At 39.1% G+C, this 22,968-nt stretch overlaps 1 protein-coding gene across 3 annotated transcripts in view; it reads right to left on the bottom strand.

Moving 5' to 3' along the window:
• The window catches only part of CDK13 (cyclin dependent kinase 13), a 140,715-nt gene that overhangs the window by 22,122 nt on the left and 95,625 nt on the right, over positions 1-22,968 (bottom strand). For all 3 annotated transcript variants that reach the window (XM_023226503.1, XM_023226502.1, XM_023226501.2), the window contains exons 8-9: positions 12,921-13,022; positions 12,748-12,825 (exon numbers count right to left, since the gene is read on the bottom strand). In XM_023226503.1, coding sequence (XP_023082271.1) covers positions 12,748-12,825; positions 12,921-13,022 — 180 coding nt within the window. The remainder of the gene's footprint in view (positions 1-12,747; positions 12,826-12,920; positions 13,023-22,968) is intronic.

Genomic DNA, 22,968 nt, shown 5'->3' with positions numbered 1-22,968 from the left:
TGGAAGGACCACTATGTAAATCAGTGTAGGTGGAATACAGGACTTAGGGAGGCTTAGATGGAAGCATAATCGGCATCTACATAATACTGCGGTGGGTTTGTCTGTCTGTAGACAGGTTTTTGCTATGTTGCCCCGGCTGGTCTTGAACTCCTGACTTCAAGTGATCCTCCCACCTCAGCCTCCTAAAGTGTTGGGATTACAGGCATGGGCCACTGCGCCCAGTCCACAATACAGTTCTAAGAAGGTACTCTGCCTAAGTATAATGAAGACAGACTTTAGAAGCAAGCTTTAGATTTGAATCCTGTCTGACATTGGTCAAATTATATTGCTTAGGAATCTGCTCCTCTTTTGGAAACTTAAGATTAATTTTATTTTAAAGCTACAAAATTAAATGAGCTAGCATCTGGCCCATTAATAGTCTTATAATAAATACAGTTTCATTACCCTTAAATAATTTCAATTATTTTATCATACGTGATGTTGAAAGATATCTCAGTACCAAAGTTATCTAATCGAAAGCAGCATACATGATGGAATATACATACCGATGCAAGGAAAGTTCCGAGAAACTAGAGAGGTAGACATGACAGCAACTGATAACTGCATTTACAAAATCTGTGCCTGGTGGCCAGTCAGCTACTCCAATACCACGTACTACTGAGATGCATCATACACTAAGGTATATGCTAACTCTCCAATTATCTGAGGTCTACTTCGGGAATCTATCATGATTTGATCAATCTACTCTGGTGTCAATACCATATTGTGCTATTAATATTTCTTGAAAGTCTGATAGGACAAATCTCCTATCCACCTCTTCACTTATTCTCCTCAAACTTTTATTACACATGAACTATAATCAATACTGTAGCACTCCAGAAGAGAATCCTGCTAGGATTCAACCACCACTCTGAATTTACAGATTTAGAACCAACTACTGCCTTTACAATGTTTAATATTTCTATTTTAGAAACAGTCAATGCTTCTATTTCTTTCCATTTATTTATTTATTTATTTCCAGTGAGATCTTGTGTGTTTCCCTTATGGGCTTTTTGTTTTTTAAACATTTTTTTTTTTTTTTTTTTAAGAGACATAGGGTTCCACTGCTACCCCAGGCTGGAGTTCAGTGGCGCAATCATAGCTCCCTACAGCCTCAACCTCCTGGTCTCGAATGATCCTCCTGCCTCAGCTTACCAAATAGCTGAGACTACAGGCATATGCCACTATATCCATCTAATTTGAGACCCAGGCTGGTCTCAAACTCCTAGCCTCAAGTGATCCTCCTGCCTCAGTCTATCAAAGTCTTGGGATTACAGGCATAAGCCACTGAGCCCAGCCTTAAACACGTTTTTAGCCCATTGTATTTTTTTTTTTTTTCTGAGATGGAGTCTCGCTCTGTCACCCAGGCTGGAGTGCAGTGGCACCATCTCGGCTCACTGCGAGCTCCACCTCCTGGGTTCACACCATTCTCCTGCCTCAGCCTCCCAAGTACCTGAGACTACAGGTGCCCACCACCACACCAGGCTAATTTTTTTGTATTTTTAGTAGACATGGGGTTTCACCGTGTTAGCCAGGATGGTCTCGATCTCCTGACCTTCCACCCACCTCAGCCTCCCAAAGTGCTGGGATTAAGCCCATTATATTTTCTAAGCAATTAATTAGAAAAGCCTGGCCAGGCATGGTGGCTCACGCCTTTAATCACAGCACTTTGGAAGGCCGAGGTGGGTGGACTGCTTGAGCCCAGGAGTTTGAGACTAGACTTGGCAAGATGGGAAACCCCATCTCTACTAAAAACACAAAACTTAGCTGGGCATGGTGGCGCACACCTGTAATCCCAGCTACTTGGGAGGCTGAGGTAGGAGAATCACTTGAACCTGGAAGGTGGAGGTTGCAGTGAGTTGAGATCAGGCCACTGCACTTCTTTAGAGCAAAACTTTGTCTAAAAAAAAAAAAAAAGAAGGAAAGGTTGGGCACAGTGGCTTATGCCTGTAATCCCAGCACTTTGGAAGGCTGAGGTGGGCAGATCACAAAGTCAAGATATCAAGGCCATCCTGGCCAACATGGTGAAACCCTGTCTCTACCAAAAATACAAAAATTAGCTGGGTGTGGTGGCGCGCACCTGTAGTCCCATTTACTCAGGTGGCTGAGGCAGGAGAACCACTTGAACCTGGGAGGCAGAGGTTGCAGTGAGCCGAGATTGCGCCATTGCACTCCAGCCTGGCAACAGAGCAAGGCTCTGTCGGAAGGAAGGAAAGGAGGGAGGGAGGGAGGGAGGGAGGGAGGAAGGAAGGAAGGAAGGAAGGAAGGAAGAGGAGAAAGGAGAAAGGAGAGGAAAAGAAAAATGAAAGAAAAGCTTTATGACAGGAAAGGTTTGAAATTTTACATTCTTTTTTTTTCTTTATTTTTTTTGAGACAAGGTCTCACTCTGTCACCCAGGCTGGAGTGCAGGTGTGCAAATAAGGCTTAGTGTAACCTTGACCTCCTGGACTCCAGCAATCCTCCCATCTCAGCCTCCCAAAGTGCTAGGATTACAGGTGTGAGTCATCATTCCTGGCTGCAAACAAAAACTTAGTAATAGGAAGCCATATGAGATTGCAGGGTTCCTACCAGTTTTAGCAGTTGTTTCTTTGAGGTATTCCAGGTATATAAATCATATAACCCATGTTAGAATCATCTATATTTTTTCAAATGTATCTTTATCACTGTGGTATGTTATATTATGTGGCAATTCCTAAACAATGTTAAAATGATAATGCCAGTACACAATATTGGGTAACTTCATTTTCTGATTTTAATGGGAGCACATTCATTGGTCAGCCCTGGGAGGAATTATGCCTTTGGGTTTGAAAAACACATAACAGAAATATACTCACATATATACATATAAATTCACACATATTTCCTGTTAATGAAGCATTCATTTATTCTTCTCTACTATGGATTTTAGTTTTTGTGGCTTTTACATTCTAAGAGTGCTTTAGTTTTATCAGTTTTGATTTTTCAGAACTTCTGTAACCACCATCATCTGCATTTTCTCCAGGGCTACTAATGTGAATTATATCAACAGATCTCCTAATACATATTCATCATTATATTCAAAGGAAGAAAACCATCCGAGCCTAATAAAAGTACCATTATTTCAGTGTAATGCTGTATTTTCTATTTGTTAAGTTAGATATTGTACATCAGTATTCGTATGTAAGACTGACACACAGCAACAGTTTTCACAAGTGGGGTCCAAGGACCACTGAGCGTCCCCTAGACACTTCAAGGTCTGGCAGGTCAAAGTTATTACTAAGCCATTATTTGCCTTTTTCCATGTGTTGATTTGCACTAATGGTACAAAAACAGTGGTAAAAACACCAGCACCTTAAAATGATTCAACTCAGTGGCAACAAACTATATTAACAGGATGTACTCTTCATTATCATGCAAATTTCAGGGTGGGGAGAAAAGCCAGTTTCAAATAACAACATACTTGTTAGGCGAGGCGCAGTGGCTCATGCCTGTAATTCCAGCACTTGGGAGGCCAAGGTGGGCAGATGACCTGAAGTCATGAGTTCGACACCAACCTGGCCAACATGGCAAAACCCTGTCTCTACTAAAAATACAAAAATTAGCCGGGTGTGGTGGCGCACCTGTAGTTCCAGCTACTCAGGAGGCTGAGGCACAAGAATTGCTTGAACCCGGGAGGCAGAAGTTGCAGTGAGCTGAGATTATAGCCTGGGTGACAGAACGAGACTCTGTCTCAAAAAAAGAATGTACTTGTTGAAGCAGTACAAATTGTTAATGGCATTTAATTCTGACACTTGAGTATGTATCTTTTTAATATTCTCTGCAATGAAATGGGAAATACTTATAAGCGCTTCTACTGTACAATAAAATATGATAGTTATCTTGAGAAGATGTGCCTGTGCAATGATTTGACTTGCAAGCTGAGGTAGCTGCTTTTTTCATGGACCTCTATTTTTACCGGCAAAGACGACTAACACACTGCAGTCATTCATACTTGAGTATTTTCCAGACATTTTCTCAAATAGGAACATAGTCAGCTTGTCACTTGAAGGAAAACAACAGTATTTATTGTCAATTATACAACTTGAACTTTCTAGAGAAATTAGATTAGAAAACTTATATCCTCCATCAGCTTAACAGCTTCACAATACTGAAAAGCTTTTCTGATGAGATCAGTGGTGGTACAAATTATATAATATAAAATGTTACATGTGGAAGATCTGTTCAATTCAGTGAAGCAGCATTTTTCAAATGACCAATGCATAATGTCACAAAATCATCACAGATAAAAGATCCATTCAAAGTGTAAGACAGAACAATGGATTTCAATATAGTACAGTATAAAATATTCCTTCATATGATTTCAGATTACACATTACAACCTGTAAAAAACTACCAATCATCTAATTTTTGTGGTTTCTAAGAACATGCGCCGTTATCCAAAAAGGCTATTGAAAACAGCACATGACAGATATGAGGATCCAAGTGTCATGTCTATTAAACCAGACAGATCTGCCACTCATTCCACCAACTTTTATTTTAGAAACTATAGACTTTATAGACTTTAAAACATGTTAAAATATTGTGTTAAAATGAATTCATAAATATCTTTAATTTCTAATATGGTAATCTCAGCAGATACAAAAACTTCTGGGATCTTTAATAATTGGAGCGTAAAGAAGTTCTGAGACCAAAAAGTTTGAGAAGCACAGCTCTACAGAATATTTTATGGTATTGGTTTATGAAGGCATACATGCTTCATTTTTTTCAATATGGGAAGTTTCCTTCTTTACCTATCATCTGGTACAACCAAAATCTATTTCTTTAAAGTTTAAAAAATTTCACCTGTGTGAACCACCTAGGACTGAGGCTTTGTGTGTACTGCATGAGGTGGCAGAGTCAGAGAAAAGATCCATTTAATTCTAATCTACTTTCAATTTCTTCACTGATTATAATCGTTTTTATCTCATAAGCAATGTACATTGTGTGATATAAAGGCTCTTTAGCTGACTGGTATAAGGCGTAATGTGATCCTCATGTTTAAAAAAATTATATATATATACACACACACACATATATATATGTGTATATATATAGTTACACAAAGATTTCTGCCTTCATTCATCTCATTTTGTCCCAATGTTTGTTTTCCATTCTCTTCCTCCATCACTTTTTGTTTTGTTTTTTGAGACACAGTCTCACTCTGTTGCCCAGGCTGGAGTGCAGTGGCACGATCTTGGCTCAATGCAACCTCCACCTTCCAGGTTCAAGCGATTCTCCTGCCTCAACCTCCCCAGAAGCTGGGATTACAGGTGCTAGCTACCACGCCCCGCTAATTTTGTATTTTTGTAGAGATGGGGTTTCACCATGTTGGCTGGGCGGGTCTCAAACTCCTGACTTCAAGTAAACCACCCGCCTCAGCCTCCCAAAGTGCTGGGATTACAGGTGTGAGTCATCGTGCCCTCCATCACTTTTTTTTTTTTTTTGACTTGCAAACTGAGACTAGGCTCGGCAGAGACGGAGTCTTACTCTGTCGCCCAGGCTGGAGTGCAGTGGCACAATCTCCACTCACTGCAACCTCCACCTCCCAAGTTCAAGCAGTTCTCCCGCCTCAGCCTCCCAAGTACCTGGGATTACAGGTGTGTGCCACCACACTCAGCTAATTGTTTTGTTTATTTACTTACTTATTTTTGAGACAGAGTCTCACTCTGTCGCCCAGGCTGGAGTACACTGGTGCCATCTCGGCTCACTGCAAGCTCCGCCTCCTGGGTTCACACCATTCTCCTGCCTCAGCCTCTTGAGTAGCTGGGACTACAGGTACTCACCACCATGCCCGGTTTTCTGTTTTTTTTAATTTTGGTAGAGATGGAGTTTCACTGTGTTAGCCAGGATAGTCTCGGTCTCCTGACCTCGTGACCTGTCTGCCTCGGCCGCCCAAAGTGCTGGGATTACAGGCATGAGCCACCATGCCCGGCCTCCCTCCATCACTTTTTAATCTATGCTACTTCTATTATAAAATATTTGTAATCTGCCTAAAATACTTTCTGGAACAAAGCAAATTATAAATAAAATAACTCAATCACCATGGTGCAAAGCCATTTAAAGTGAATCCTGATTAGTGTTATCACTCTTGATCAGTTTTACATGTATTTGTACAATACTGACACTAGGTCTTACCACTCCTGAGCCTACAGATTAGAGAAACAACCTAGCATTACTGCAAATAAGGTGAGGGAAGAAATATGTACTGAAAACTTATTACATTTAATTCTTACAACCTTAAGCATGTTATTAGTCCTCTTTTACTTTTGAAGAAATAAACTTCGAGCATATGGGATTTACCCTAAACCATAAGAGCAGGAAGTAGCTGAGCTGGCATTAGAACCCAAGTCTGTAAGATTCTAAAGGCCACACACTTTTCAGTATACTCCGTTGCCTCATTATACTCAGATTTGTTTATCAGAAACTTCATTTCCTCGTGTTTAAAAAGAAATTAATGCTATGAAATCAAAATTGAAGCATGTTTTTATTTTTTGTTTTATTTCTGATTTTTGAGACAAGGTCTTGCTCTGTTGCCCAGATTAAAGGGCAGTGGTGCAATCACAGTTCACTGTAGCCTCGACCTCCCTGGGTTCAGGTGATCCTTGTACCGCAGCCTCCCAATAGCTTGGGCTATAGGTGTGTGCTACCACACCCAGCTGATTTTTGTATTTTTTGTAGAGACAGGGTTTGGTCATGTTGCCCAGGCTAGTCTCAAACTCCTGGGCTCTAGTGATCCACCTGCCTTGGCCTTCCAAAGTGCTGAGATTACAGATGTAAGCCACTGTGCCCAGTGAATCTCTTTATAAAACTATAAATATCTTAACAAAACAAAAACATGCTGAAATATATAAACTAGAAATTAAAATTTCTCCTCCCTACTCTTCTTGAAAGTCCATGTTCATTCAGATCAACAATTTGAGTCTTTCGTTTTACCTAAATGACATCAATCTCAATATAGCCTTCTGTAACTATTCATGCTGCTTTTCCATTTATCTCCGAATCAACTATTCCCTTTTTTTCCTTTTTTTTTTCTTTTTTTTTTTTTTGAGACATAGTCTCACTCTGTCACCCAGGCTGGAGTGCAGTGGCACAATCTCGGCTCACTGCAACCTCTGCCTCCCAATTTCAAGCTACCAGAGGCAGGATGCTCCTGCCTCAGTCTCCCAGGTAGCTGGGATTACAGGCGTACACCACTGAGCCCAGCTAATTTTTGTATTTTTAGTAGAGACAGGGATTCACCATGTTGGCAAGGCTGGTCCTGAACTCGACCTCAAGTGATCCACCCGCCTTGGCCTCCCAAAGTGTTGGGATTATAGGCGTGAGCCACCAGCCTGACCAACTATTTCCTTTTTAGTAACTGTACAGCATGCTATAAAATGGATAAACCAAGCTTTCCCCTGCATATGGTTCACTGAAAACATATTCCTAAAAAAACCAAATACACTCATGCCTCAGAGTCTTTATTACTTTGCCATTTCTTCATTCAGATCTCTGCTCAAATGTCACTTTATGGGAGATACCTTTCTTGACTCTCTATATCGTCTTACCTCCCATCATTTTCTGCAAGTTAACTTTTTGATAAAAAGCTGGACACTATTTGTTAATACCTCCCTTAGAATTCTTGGATTAATATCTCATAAAATTTTTTTTTTTTTTTTTGAGATAGTCTCTCTTTCACCCAGGCTGGAGCTCAGTGGAGCAATCTCAGTTCACTGCAACCTCTGCCTTCTGGGTTCAAGCAATTATCATGCTTCAGCCTCCTGAGGAGCTGGGACTACAGGCACGTACCACCACGCCCAGTTAGTTTTTGTAATTTTAGTAGAGACAGGGTTTTGCCATGCTGGCCAGGCTGGTGTCGAACCCTGACCTCAAGTGATCCACCCACCTCAGCCTCCCAAAGTGTTGGGATTACAAGCATGAGCCACCAAGCCCAGCCTAATTTTTATATTTTTAGTAGATATGGGGCAGGGGGGTTCACCATGTTGGCCAAGCTTGATTTTGGGCTCCTGGCCTCAAGAGACCCTCCCACTTCAGCCTCCCAAAGTGCTGGGATTACAGGCGTGAGCCACTTGTGACCGGCCTAATATCTTATAAAAACTTTCATGCTGTCTTTGTCAAGTACTGATATGTGTGTCATATTGATTTTATAAAAGAAAAGATTCCAGGTAGTTTTATTTCCTATGTAGTTTATTTATTTATTTTTTGAGACCAGTTCTCATTCTGTCACCCAGGCTGGAGTACAGTGGTGCTATCTTGGCTCACTGCAACCTCTGCCTCCCAGGTTCGAGCAATTCTCGTGCCTCAGCCTCCCAAGGAGCTGGGATTACAGGTGTGTGCTACCACACCCGGCTAATTTTTGTTTTTAGTAAAGACAGAGTTTTGCCATATTGCCCAGTCTGGTCTTGAACTCCTGGGCTCAAGTGATCCACCTGTTTCAGCCTCCCAAAGTTCTGTGATTACAGGCATGAGCCTCCGCACCCAGCCTGTAGTTTGGAGTAATGGTTAAAAGTTTAGATCCTAAGGTAACACCTAGCAGTGTTTAAATCTCAGTTTTGCCACTTGCTAGTTATATGACCCTGGACAAATTCTTCACCTCTCTATGGTTCAGTTTTCTCAACTATAAAGAGAAGACATAGGGTTGTTATGAAGCTTAACTGAGAAACTTCAAGTGAAACTCTTAGAATAATGCTGATATTGTATATAAACTAAATAGATGTTAACTATGTTTAATAGAAGCCCTAGTTTCCAATACAATCAGGACCAAGAGAGTTGGCTGGTTAAGTTTAAAAAAAAGGGGGAGGGAGGTTAGAATGACTCGTTTAAAAAAAGGTTAGAAGGAATCGTTAAAAAAAAAAAAAAAAAGATACACAGATACATAATTTAAACACTTTATTTTAACTGAAAGTTTATAAATGTACATTTGTTTTCCCATCTTCTGACAAAGGCCAAGGCTTTCTCTTTGAACAGAGGATTCCCCGAATGGAATTCTGTATTAGCTCTCTTGAACAAACCACACGCATAACACATCATCACAGATTTTTAGTTTTGATTTCTTTAAATAAATCTAGAAATTAAAAACACTTTCAAAGCAATCTAATGCCACATCTTAGATTTTTATGACTTTTCTAACTTACACAATTACTTGTCCACCCCTAATTAGACAGCAATGTCTTCAAGTTTTTGTAAAGCACTGTATCTATGCTTAATTAAACTATGTAATTATAATAATAAAAAGTTAGCATAAAAATTGAAAACTAACAACCACCTCCTGTTCAGCATACTCTTCAACTGGTGGGATAAATACATAGTCTTACTAGAAAATGATAGCCTACTAGCTACAAGCATTCAGCTTGCCATGTTATCAAGTCAGTTTTTCTTTACAGAGGGAATGAAGAGCATCAATTAATCTAATAAGACTCTTCAAGAGAAGACTGAGTAAGAAAGCTTCTACTGCACTATTCTTATGTTCCGGAATAGTTTAAAGAACATTACAAGTATTGGTTTCTGAAAGATGTGCAATAATTTATCAAAGAAAATACTGGGGCTGGTTTTTTGTTTTGGAGATAAGGTCTCATTCTGTCAACCAGGCTGGAATGCAGTGGTGCCATCAGCTCACGGCAGTCTCGACTTCCTGGGCTCAAGTAATCCTCTCGCCTCAGCTTCACAAGTAGTACAGACCACATGCTCACAACCCAATGACTAGCTAATTTGTTGTTGTTTTTATTTATTTGTTTTAATTTGTAGACACAAGTTCTCACTGTGTTGCTCAAGCTGGTCTAAAACTCCTGGGCTCAAGTGATCCTGGCTCGAGTGATCCTGCCTTGGCCTCCCAAAATGCGGGGATTATAGGCATGAGCCACCATACTCAGTCATTTAATTTCTTTATACTCTCTTTTCATATGAAGTCAAACTAGATTAATTTATATTGTATATATGTGTGAATAAACCCAAGACCAGATCACAGATTTCTTCATAAATTCTACATTGTATGTATTATAATTCATTTTTATTTCCTTGGTTTATTTAGCTGCTTTTGTCTAATTTTTCTGTAGAATGCTTACTTAATTTGCTTTCCTTTTCTTATTTAGTAGTATATTTAAGGTTGTGATTTTCTCCTAAGCACACGGTGAGCCCATGGATTTTTATACTTATCACTCTTTGTGAACCTAGATGTTCTAAAGCAAGCTTGTCCAACTCGTAGCCCATGGGCTGCATGCAACCCAGGATGGCTTTGAATGCAGCCCAACACAAATTCATACTTTCTTAAAATATTATGAGATTTTTTTTCTTGCATTTTTCTTTTTTGTTTTTAGTCTATCAATCAGCTATCATCAGTGTTACTGTATTTTATGAGTGGTCCAAAACAACTATTCTTCTTCCAATGTGGTCCAGGGAAACCAAAAGACTGGACACCCCTGTCTTAAAGTTTGATTTTTCTGTAATCCAAGATTTTTTAGCATATGTAAATTTTTCAGATAGTTAAGAGACTTTGTTGTTTCCATTTTTATATTATTTTCTAGTTTTATTCTATTTTAGAGAATTTAGCCTGTAGTATTTCAATGTTTTGGAGTTTCTTCCTCTACTAATATATAACTAACTTTTGTAAATGCTCAATTAGCATTGAAAGGTATATTTCTTTTTTCCAAGAGTATCAGTTCTTCTTAACCCTTTTTACTTGTCTGTTGCACAATTAAAAAGGTAAGACACATTTTGGGAGGCTGAGACAGGATGATCGCTTGAGCCCAAGAGTTGGAGACCAGCCTGGGCAACATAGAGAAATCCGGTCTCTTAAAAAAAAAAAAAAAAAAAAAAAATCACCCAGGATGGTAGTGCATGCCTGTCTGTGGTCCCAGCTACTTAGGAGGCTAAGGCAGGAGGTCAAGGCTGCAGTGAGCCATGACTGCCCCAATGCACTCCAGCCTAGACAACAAAGTGAGATCCTGTCTCAAAAAAAAAAAAAAAAAAAAAAAGGAACATAAAAGTTTTCTATGTTTCAGGTGAACTCCTTCCTTTCCCTTCTCCTTTTTTGTAATTTTATTAAAAGTTCTGTGCATGGATACCCTCAGTGAAGTCTGGACATAATTAGTTCTATGCTTCCATTTAAAGGTGAGGCAACTCGCTGCTCTGGAGTTGAAGTTTCTGGCTTTGGGTACTTCTGATTACAGCCAAGTTATCCCCAGAGAAGAAGCAGGCTCTAACCAGGGAACTAATCTTTCCCTGCTGTACCCTATAATAAAAACCTTGCCTAACCATCAAAAAGGGCAATAGTAAGATTTTTAGTTTGATTCAATTTGTCTGTTTATGATATGATGCTGAGGTCCAGAGCATGCTGAGGTCCTTCTCTGGTTCCTATTTGTTGCTTTATGTTCATTTTGTTGAGTCGGGAAAGTAAAATTCTGTAAATCTGTGACCCCTACCAATATCTTTCCTAAAAAACTTCATATGTATTTTGAAACTTTCCTGGAAATTTTATAAGTTGCACGCTTACATTATTACATATGAAACTGAAGACAATTTTGCTCTTCTTACCCAGGCTAGAGTGCTGTGGCACAATCTCGGCTCACTGCAACCTTTGCCTCCTGGGTTCAAATGATTCTCCTGCCTCAGCCTCCCAAGTAGTTGGGATTACAGGCATGGGCTACCACGCCCTGCTAATTTTGTATTTTCAGTAGAGAGGGGGTTTCTCCATGTTGGTCAGGCTGGTCTTGAACTCCCAACCTCAGGTGATCCACCCACCTAGGCCTCCCAAAGTGCTGGGATTACAGGCGTGAGACACCGCACCCGAACAAAGCCCATTTTTAAAATTAAAATTATTTTAAAATATAAGATGGGCTGGATGATGTGGCTCACGCCTGTAATCCCAGCACTTCGGGAGAACAAGGTGGGGGGAATTACCTGAGGTTGGAAGTTCAAGACCAGCCTGGCCAACATGGTGAAACCCCATCTCTACTAAAAATACAAAAATTAGCTGGGTGTGGTGGTGGGCACCCGTAATCTGAGCTACTCGGGAGGCTGAGGCAGGAAAATTGCTTGAACCCAGAAGGCAGAGTTGCAGTGAGTGGAGATTGTGCCACTGCACTCCAGCCTAGGTGACAGAGACTCCATCTCAAAAAAATAAAACAATAAAATAAAATAAAAGATAAAAAGAAAAGCGACAAAAATGTATGAGTAATTGCTTATGAACTAGGTCCTATGACAGGCTCCAAATAATGAAGGCCTATGCTAGGGGGTATATGCATGTATTTTAGTGTATATACACACATATATAGACACATGTAAATACACATAAAAACATATGTATATTTACAATGGAGTATTTTTTAACAATACCCCAAAACATTAATTTTTCATTTCTGTCATAATTAAAAAATACATATCTACCATTCATTCTCTCCTACATTTACTCTTCCTTGACAGTCTTGTCTTTTGGGCCTCAAGTCCTTTGATTTAAAAAAACGCACACATGCACGCACACATGTATCCATACACACACACCCACCAAGGGGCTTTGATACCCTTAATTTCATTGGAACAAGTATCAAAGTGCCTACATTTCAGTTTGTCCTCCATTTAGCAGTCATAAGCCCTCCAAAGAACTAACAAGAGAAAAGACAACCTTGACAGAGTTTAAATTTCCTGAGGAGTATGACACTCTCCCAACTCCCAGCAATATTATAATCAGCAGCTTACCTTATTAATTCTAGTTGTGCAAGTTCCTGATTTGCTTGAAATATAGGTTTTTTAGTGAAGAGTTCGCCAAGGATACAGCTAATGGAAAAAATACCCGTCATTACCAAATGATCTATTTTAATTCACTACCAAAAGTTTCAAGTAAAATAAACCAGTAAATAAGGCTATCTTACCCACAGCTCCATACATCAATGGCTGGTGTGTATCGTTCTTCGCCCAACAGCAGTTCAGGTGGACGGTACCATAAAGTAATTACCTTGTTAGTATACGGCCGACTAAAAAACACAGAGAACAGTCTTTAGAGTTAGTATTTGTTGGAATAAGAGAGATTTTCTGAGGAAGTATTATTTTGTTTATTAAAGCAATCCTATGATCCCAACTAAAAACACTTTTTTTTTTTTTTCTTGAGACGGAGTCTCGCTCTGTCGCCCAGGCTGGAGTGCACTGGCGCGATCTCGGCTCACTGCAAGCTCTGCGTCCTGGGTTCACGCCATTCTCCTGCCTCAGCCTCCCGAGTAGCTGGAACTACAGGCGCCCGCCACTACGCCCGGCTAATTTTTTGTATTTTTAGTAGAGACGGGGTTTCACCGTGTTAGCCAGGATAGTCTTGATCTCCTGACCTCGTGATCCGTCTGCCTCGGCCTCCCAAAGTGCTGGGATTACAGGCGTGAGCCACCGTGCCCGGCTACTAAAAACACTTTCATCTGCCTACTAAAAAATACAGACATCCAAAGGCATCTGATATATAATCATAAAATATATGTGAAGGCAACCTGTTTAACTAAAAATTCCCTTAATATATGAAGATAAAAATAAAAAGTAGTTGACTGGTAGGCTGGGTGTGGTGGCTCATGCCTGTAATCCCAGCACTTTGGGAGGTCGAGGCGGGTGGATCACCAGGTCAGGAGATGGAGACCATCCTGGCTAACATGGTGAAACCCCATCTCTACTAAAAAAAATTAGCTGGGTGTGGTGACGGGTGCCTGTAGTCCCAGCTATTCAGGAGGCTGAGGCAGAAGAATGACGTGAACCCAGGAAGCGGAGCCTGCAGTGAGCCGAGAATGCCACTGCACTCCAGCCTGGATGACAGAGTGAGACTCCATCTCAAAAAAAAGTAGTTGACTGGTATTAACTGCAATTTGGTCAAAGCAAAGCTTTAGTATCAATTGTTGAGTACTGTTTTTCCTTTCCATAAAAACCTTTAATGGTGATTAACTGATTTAAAGAGAGTTGACTGGTTCTGATCAAATCTTGCAAATTACTAATGGATGACAACATATAATTCAAATAGAGACCACCTAACAAGAGTTTTCAAATGATCATATTTTTGGCAATTTTTCACTGATTCACATACCCACTGGTGTATGTGAATAGAAAAAAGCACAGAAATGCAGACTATAGTACTTGAGGTCTACTCTGGAAAGTAGCAATACATATGGTAATTAATCAAATAATTCCTTTATTACTTTCCAAAAAGAGGACATAAATATACTGCTACCTCTTTATTTGCCACAGAAAATATTATTTAGTCAAGTTATAATAGGGTCAGGTTTGACTATCACAGCACAAATTATCTGGCAATGTAAAGTGTTCAGAGAATGTAATGCTCAGAAATGTAAACGCTCAGAGAACGGTCACATTCTAGCTGATTGACACGCTTCAAGAGAATCCTAAGTAGTCAGAGGAGGTTCTTTGGCTGATCTGTAGTTACTTACTTCAGGAAGATCACATATGTATTCAGATCAATTATGAACATCTCTTTATATCCAGATGTTTTCCAAGTCACAAGGACTCAAAAGCCAAAGCAAATTCCCCAGAAAGGCTATATTCCAAGCCCATTTATCTAAGCTTGGCTTGGTCCTGGACCAGTCTTGTTAAGGAAATGGAGAATTCAATTTAGAAAGCAATTCCCTCTTGCCACCTATAGATTTGCAGTTCCAGGCTGCCCCCATCCAGCCAAATTTCTCCAAATAATTTAAGCACTAGTATTATAAGACTATCAATCTGGGCATTCTAGGATTAACACAGATAAGACTATATTTAACAGTGCTCCAAAGCCAGCAAAAACATTTGACTTTGGTAAAAACTGCAAAAAGAGGATAGTATAAGATGAATATTTTTAATAGTAAATTAAGATTAGGTTTTTCTAACATTAATGTACTTTTCTCAGTGATTTTTGCTTGTTTATTAGAATCACTTATCTTCACATAATGAGCAAGTCTTTTAAATTTTAGCTACTCTAGTTAAGCTGAACTTAATAATTCTTTAAAACTATGCTCACCTCTTTATGCTTTACCTCCTTTTTTTTTTTTAGACAGAGTCTCACTCTTGTCGCCCAGGCTGGAGTTCAAGCGATTCTCCTGTCTCAGCCTCCTGAGTAGCTGGGATTACAGGCACCCACCACCACGCCTGGCTAATTTTTGTCCATTTAGTAGAGATGGGGTTTCACCATGTTGGCCAGGCTGGTCTCCTGACCTCAGGTGATCTGCCCACCTCGGCCTCCCAAAGTGCTGGGATTACAGGTGTGACTCACTGAGCCTAGCTGCTTTACCCCCTTTGAATAAAATCCTTTCCCTATTTTTCTCATTCAAGTGCTATACTCCCTTTACAACACAGTAAAATATGCAAATTCATAAAGTCTAATCTCTATTAAAAATATATTTATCTTCACATTCTTAAATTTACATCATACTTACCTGTCTTGAACTCCCTATTTTTATTTTCCTAGAAAGTTAAAAAGCCTTGTAACATTCTTTATTATGAACCCCACACACAAAGCCCAGAACAATGCTGGGCACAGGTCAGGCACCTTAATGTATATGGCCCTCTAACTTTAGATGGCACATGATTAACTGGGTGGAAGAACAAAATTTGTAAAAATTATGACAACTAACTTCTCAAACACGTTAAGGATCTATGAGTATATCAAACCTATACAATGGTGTTATAAAAGTGCAACTGGATAACTAGGCTCAAGGAAATGTTTAAATTTATATAAATCTATCTGCAAATAGTTAATTTTTATTTTATTTTTAAAAATATTTTTAGTGTCTTGTATTTTTAAAAACATCTTAAAAATTAAAAGTTTGTTGAATTGTAGAGAAATTAAACAAATTCAGGTGTCTAAAAAGGAATATCTAAATAAAAGATTATTGTAGATATTGTATATCAAATTCTAGGCAATATGTAGCACCATCTAATGCAATATTTAGCAGTCACCGTAGCAGTTAAAACTAGAATATATTAATTGTTATAATTTTTTATTAATTCAGACATGAAAATAGTAAATTTTCAAAAATGATTAAACACAAAATCATATGAAATATATTTCTAACTGTACAGAAAAATATTTAATGTATATTACTTAATGGCCTTTCCAAATGCTTAGTTTCTGTTAGACAAGAAATAAGAACCAGGCAAAGATTGAGAGAAAACATTCAACTGTAAAATTTAACCTAGGAAGTTGAATTTGAAAACACTAATGTGATTTCGAAAGTATGGAAATTCTTTGATTTATGAAGCACACAAGCATTCAGACTGATACATACTTTTTATAAAACAAAAAGTACCACACTCTAAAAATTATTTTTACACTCAAGGAAGTGTAAATGGAGTAGAGATCAAAGACTATCTGTTCACTGATAGATTCCAATACTTTGCCTCTAAACAATCCCAAGAAGGCTGGGCGCAGTGGCTCATGCCTGTAATCCCAGCACTTTGGGAGGCCAAGTGGGTGGATCACGAGGTCAGGAATTCAAGACCCACCTGGCCAAGATGGTAAAACCCTGTCTCTACTGGAAATACAAAAATTAGCCAGGCATGGTGGCATGCATCTGTAATCCCAGCTAATTGGGAGGCTGAGGCAGAGAACTGCTTAAACCTTGGAAGCAGAGGTTGCAGTGAGCTGAGATTGCACCACTGCACTCCAGCCCAGGCGACAGAACGAGATTCTGTCTGAAAACAAAACAAAACAAAAAACAATCCCAGGAATTCCAGAGATTTAGGGCAGGTAAGATGACATACGGTTATGGCCTTCCCTGCCTTAAGGCCTGATAAGCTGCACTGTATCCACAACAAACCAAGCAGTGCAATAAGGAGTGTGCCCCTCTGCTGGCACGTGTTTCAACCTCCTATTGGTCTAGATATATATAGAAAAACAGAACAAAATCCTAGATCCTTGAAGTATTTGGGGGTTCTGGATAATCCCAGTTAAAATTTACAAAGCAGGGTTGCTGCCTTTTAAAGACCATTCTAAGTGGAAAAAAAAATCATATAAATTACCTAAACTAGCTCTAAAATGCTTCATTTTTCCAACAACATATGATAAAGTCTGTACTTCTTTCCTCCTGCTTGAAGGCAACCCTCCCATGTACTTCTTTTATACTATAATTTACACTGTTTTGAGACAGAGTCTTCAGTAAACTAAATTCATCATACACACAAAATGGCATGTCATCTTCATGACATTCTCAACCCACTGCAGAAAAATTTACCAAACCTACAAAAAAAATCTGGAATCTATTTTCTAACACCTACCCAGCTTTTGATGTCAAAAATTCAGGTGTCATTCTTGATTCATCTTTCCCTCAGATTTCCAAACAACTTCCGCCAATTCTGCATCCAAAATAGATCCCCAATCCAAATACCTAGTCCAAGTCATTATTCTTTTCACTGGTATGACCACAACAATATCTTAACTGGTTTCCTGGCCTCCATCTCTCATCGCACCCCCTCCACCCGTTTTTGTTTTTGTTTTTATTTTTTTATTTTTTTTTGAGACAGAGTGTCGCTCTGTTGCCCCGAATGGAATGCAGTGGCGCAATCTTGGCTCACTGCAACCTCTGCCTCCTGGATTCAAGCAATTCTCCTGCCTGTGGAGTAGCTTGGATTACAGGCGTGCACCACCATGCCCAGCTACCCTTAACTTCTTTTCAGTTTTTTTATTAAGCATAAAACCAGGTATCACCTACTTGCTTAAAACTGCCCAGTGATTTCCCAGTGCAATGAAATAAAATTTAAACTTTACTTCAGTTGATAAGACTGTACACCGAAGATCTTACCTCCTATTACACTGGGCAACTTTTGGCCTTAAACCTCCCAAGTCTGTTCCCAGGCAGTACTGAGTTTCTTCTCCTTTGTACTTGGAATGTTCTTGGCCCAGGTCTTCATTAGGTTTTCCCTTTCTCATCACTCTGGTCTTAGTTCCAATTTACTTCCTAAAAGAGGTCTATCTTAACTACCCTAATGAAAATTACCCAATCAGCTACTACCACCCCTACTTTGACACTATAGTCATTATTTTATTTGCTTTGTAGCACTTAGCTATTTTAAATTCCTCATCCTACATATGCATTGCCTAACTTATTAATACTTTCATATACCATAACTACATAGCAATAAACACAGTCTTGAACTCCTGTTTCCCTCCTTTTGATATCTTCCAAGAAAAATAACTTTTTTAATTCCTCTATCATCACAGTGCTATAGAGAAACAAAACCAATTTTTTCCCAACTGATGCTGTCATCTTACTAAGATCAACTGTCTTACTTGCCCATTCTTATTATCACAAGCAAATTTAGAAGTCCTCTAAGTACCTACATTATTACCTTTTGCTACAAACTGCATCTCTGTTCTTCTTTACTGTCTCGGCAAACAGCCTCACCATTCGTGGCAGATACTCCTAGCTGTCCTCTAAAAATCTGTTATTCCTCCCTTCTATGGCAGTTGTCCAGCTCCACTAAATTTCCCATCCTCACTGCAGTTAGGTGTGGCCACATGACCAAGTGCTCTCCAGTGGAACATAAGCACGCGTGGTAAGTGCCATTTCTAGGCCTGGCTCATTACTCTCCTCCTTCCTCTTTTCTCACTTCTGGCACCAGCCTTGGAAGGCATGTGTAGAAGATGGCAGAACTTCCAATCTGCTTCTCTGAATAGCTATATTGAAGCAGTCGCCATTTGAGTTGGTGATATGGTTAAATATTCTTAATTGTGTGCTAAGGTAACCGACAACCACTCAATATTTTTTCTTTTTTTTCTTTTGAGACAGTTTTGCTCTTGTCCCCTAGGCTGGAGTGCAGTGGCGTGATCTCAGCTCACTGCAACCTTCACCTCCTAGGTTCAAGCAATTCTCCTGCCTCAGCCTCCCAAGTAGCTGGGATTACAGGTGTCTGCCACCACACCCAGCTAATTTTTGTAGTTTTAGTAGAGATGCGGTTTCACCATGTTGGCCAGGCTGGTCTTGAACTCCTGATCTCAGGTGATCCATCTGCCTTGGCTTCCCAAAGTGCTGGGATTACAGGAGTGAGCCACCATGCCCAGCCACCACTCAAGATTATTAAGTGAGAAATACATATATAAACTTCCCATTCTTTAAGCCACTAACTTTTGTGGTTCTCTTTGTTACAAAAGTTTAGACTATCCTAACCAACAAATCGTTCATCCAGTTGCTTAAGCAGAAACCTTACAGTAAGGGGTAGAGGCAGGGATGTATCTCACAACACATGCAACCATCAAGTTCTAACAATTCTATATCCTTATGATATAATTAATCTGTCTTTCCAATACCTGTGCCCAATCCTTGGCTCTAGCTACAATCATCCTATTTAGATTTACTGCAACAGCTTTTTTAAGTGATTGTTCTTGCTTCCAGACTTGTAAGGTCAAACCACTTTCCTAAGTGCAAAGTGATAGTATGAAATAAAACATGAGTATGTTATGCCTATAGTACACATTGCTTCCATCTAGAGAATATCTACACAAGGCCTATAAAATCCATTATAATTTGGTTTTTGTTCCAATCACACTAAACCTTCAGTTCCCTGAGGGAGGTGAGCAAGTGTTCATTTTCCAGAGAAAGGGGATAAAGCCAGGAAGAGAACAGAGCTGGCAAGAAAACTTTAAAGAAGTTAGTGGTGCTTTCATTGTATTTTAAATATTTTTAATAAACTATTTTTTAAAAAGCTTTTAAAAGGTAACAATGACAAAAGACAATGAAAATGACCATTACTAAGGACAAGGAAAAACATCCGATGATTTATTCAAAAATTTTGCAAAATAGGTACCATGCCTCACTTTCTACCTCTCTAATGAAAAAGAAGCAAATATTGAGAAAGTGAGCAGACAGAAGTATTTAATCATAAAAGCAAGTTCCAAGGTAAGTGGAGTTAGAAGAGAATAAGGACAATTTCAGGTATCGCCCAATTCGGTAATACAGTAGACAAACAAAAATCTATGTAATGATTAGGATGTTAATATTAAATCTCGTTAACCGTTTACAAATGTAAAGACAAAAGTAAAAGAGACTGAAACTATGTTTTGGCTCCAGGAAATTTAAAGCCCAGAAAAATTAAACCACGTTGTAATATGAAAATACATTATCCGAAGATAGACAAATAAAAGAAAATCCATCCGGGCATGGTGGCTCATGCCTGTAATCCCAGCACTTTGGGAGGTGGAGGCATAAGGATTGCTTGAGCCCAGGAGTTCGGAACCAGCCTGGCCAACATGGTGAAACCCCGCCTCTACTAAAAATACAAAACAAATTAGCCAGGTATCAAGGTGCATGTCTGTAATCCGGGCTGCTCAGGAGGCTGAGGCATGAGAATGGCTTGAACCCTGGAGGCAGAGGTTGCAGTGAACCTAAATGACACCACTGCATCCTAGCCTGGTCGACAGAGCAAGACTCTGTCTCAAAAAAAAAAAAGAAAAAAAAGAGAGAAAAAAAACCATCCAGAATCTTCAAAAATGAGTATTTCAAACTTGCTGTATTAGATTTGGCTATCAATTGTCAACATCATAGAGATGATCTTGTTTAGATCACACAAAGCAGCAGCAAACTGATGTGACACTACATATATGATGCTTTTTACTTTCATGTATTAAAAAACAAATTACATTAAATTAACTCACAAAGAAAAAGAAACAGGACTGAAAAACATATAGTCAAGTTCTTAGGTGTTATCACACAAAAAAGAAAAATCTAAAAATGAAATGAACCACTCCAGTTTATTTACATAATTAGATCAATTCCAAGCAATAAACTCAGTAACCCAGAAACACACACACACACACACAGTCCTTCTGCCATTAAATTGGAAAAACAAAATTTAGTAACTTCAGTAAGTTGTTATTGGATGGCAAAAAACTAAACTTTCTAAAGACCCAAAAATAATGGTCTCAACGTTAACTATTGTGCATTTCAATTTCTACTTTTTTTTTTTTTAATAGAGATCTCACTATGTTGCCCAGGCTGGACTCGAACTTTTAGGCTCAAGCAATCCTCACATCTTGGCCTTCCAAAGTGCTAGGACTAGAGCTCTGCAAGAGCCACCAAGGCCAGGCCTTCTGCTAAATACTTTCATTTGTAAATCTCATTAATATTTTTGAAAAGAAGGCAGACACTATTTGTTTGTTTGCCAGGAAAGTAACACCTTCTTTTGTTTTTCCTTGAATCTTAAATGATTAACCAAGTATTAAAATTTAAAGTCAGGCCAGGTGCCGTGGCTGACCCCTGTAATCCCAGCACTTTGGGAGGCCAAGGCGGGCGGATCACCTGAGTTCAGGAGTTCAAGACCAGCCTGGACAACATGGTGAAACCCCGTCTCTACTAAAAATACAAAAATTTGCTGGGTGTGGTGGCAGGCACCTGTAATCCCAGCTACATAGGAGACTGAGGCAGGAGAATCGCTTGAACTCAGGAGGCAGAGGTTGCGTTGAGCCGAGATTGTGCCATTGCACTCCAGACTGAAGCACAAGAGCGAAACTCTGTCTCAAAAAAAAAAAAAAAAAAATTAAAGTCATTAGACTTTAATAAAACTTTCATGTGAAAAATTACAGGTAATTTTAAATATCTGTTGCTATCAAAATATTTTTTGTTTATAGATTTCTCATTAGATATTTCAAGAGCTTTCAAACTGCTTAAAATATAATTAAATCCAGTATGACTAAGGGAGATTCAGAAGTAGAAATATCACATAACTTGCTAATGCGCTGGAAGATTAAAACTACAGCATACCTCATTTGTCAAAAATATTATATTTGGAGGATGCAAAGACAAAAGGCAAAATTCAGCAGACCCTTTACTACAAAAGAACTCTAAAAATTGTCATCAGCCTAATGGTACCTCTAAAACAGACTTGAGAGGCCCCTAGAGTTCTCTGCCTGGAAGACACTTCTAGGAAATAAAGGCTGAATTCAGAGTCTTACCAGGGAAGCACTCCCCTATAATGAAAATAATCTGACAAAAGATCCTGAGCTGTACTACTTATTGGTTGTGTATTGGTTGCGCTTGAAAATGCACTTAAGTCTTCTAAACTTGTTTCTGTATCTTTAAAATGTGCATAAGAATAATGATACCTACATCATCCATCTCAACTTTCTTTTAAAATAATTCTTGTGAAGGAAACTATGTAATAATGTACACAAATGTTAAGTTTGTTCTTTCCTTTTCCTTTCTTTATAAGCAATAACTATTTATTGAAACTCTGAGCTAGGCACTGTGCTAAGTAAGCACTAGCAGATGGTTAAACGAAACAAAAATACACACTTATAGAGCAATTAATAACTGTACTTATTAGAGCAATTAAGTATGGTGGTAGGCTGGGTGTGGTGGCTCACATCTGTAATCCCAGCACTTTGGAAGGTTGAGGCAAGTGGATCATTTGAGGTCAGGAGTTCAAGACCAGACCAGCCAACATGGTAAAACCCCATCTCTACTAAAAATACAAAAATTAGCCAGGCTTGGGGTGCACAACTGTAGTCCTCTCAGGAGGCTGACATGAGAGGATTGCTTGACCTGAGAGGCAGAGGTTGCAGTGAGCCAAGATCTCGCCGCTGCACTCCAGCCTAGGCGACAGAGCGAGACTCTGTCTTTTAAAAAAAAAAAAAAAAAAAAAGGTGGTAATATAAATTATAATCATGTACTATAAATAATACATCGGATGAATAATATACTCTAAACACATAAAAAAAGATGTGTCCAATGATGCCTGTGGGATTCAGGACAGATTTCAAAGGAGGTAGGGCCTGAATTGCACACTGAAAGAAAAAAAAAACAAATGTGTTAAACTCAGGTGGGAAGTATAATTACATACAAAAAGAAAGCTTATGTAGATTCACAAAGGCACTCAAGAGCACAGCAAGTTTACGGAACTACAAATAGTTCAACATTGCTATTATCTGGAGGGCTGGAATGGCAGAAGACAAGAACATAAGGGAGAAAG

This window comes from Piliocolobus tephrosceles, chromosome 8, assembly GCF_002776525.5.
Source record: "Piliocolobus tephrosceles isolate RC106 chromosome 8, ASM277652v3, whole genome shotgun sequence".
Classification (NCBI taxonomy): domain Eukaryota; kingdom Metazoa; phylum Chordata; class Mammalia; order Primates; family Cercopithecidae; genus Piliocolobus; species Piliocolobus tephrosceles.
This window is presented reverse-complemented; position numbering and strand designations above follow the sequence as displayed.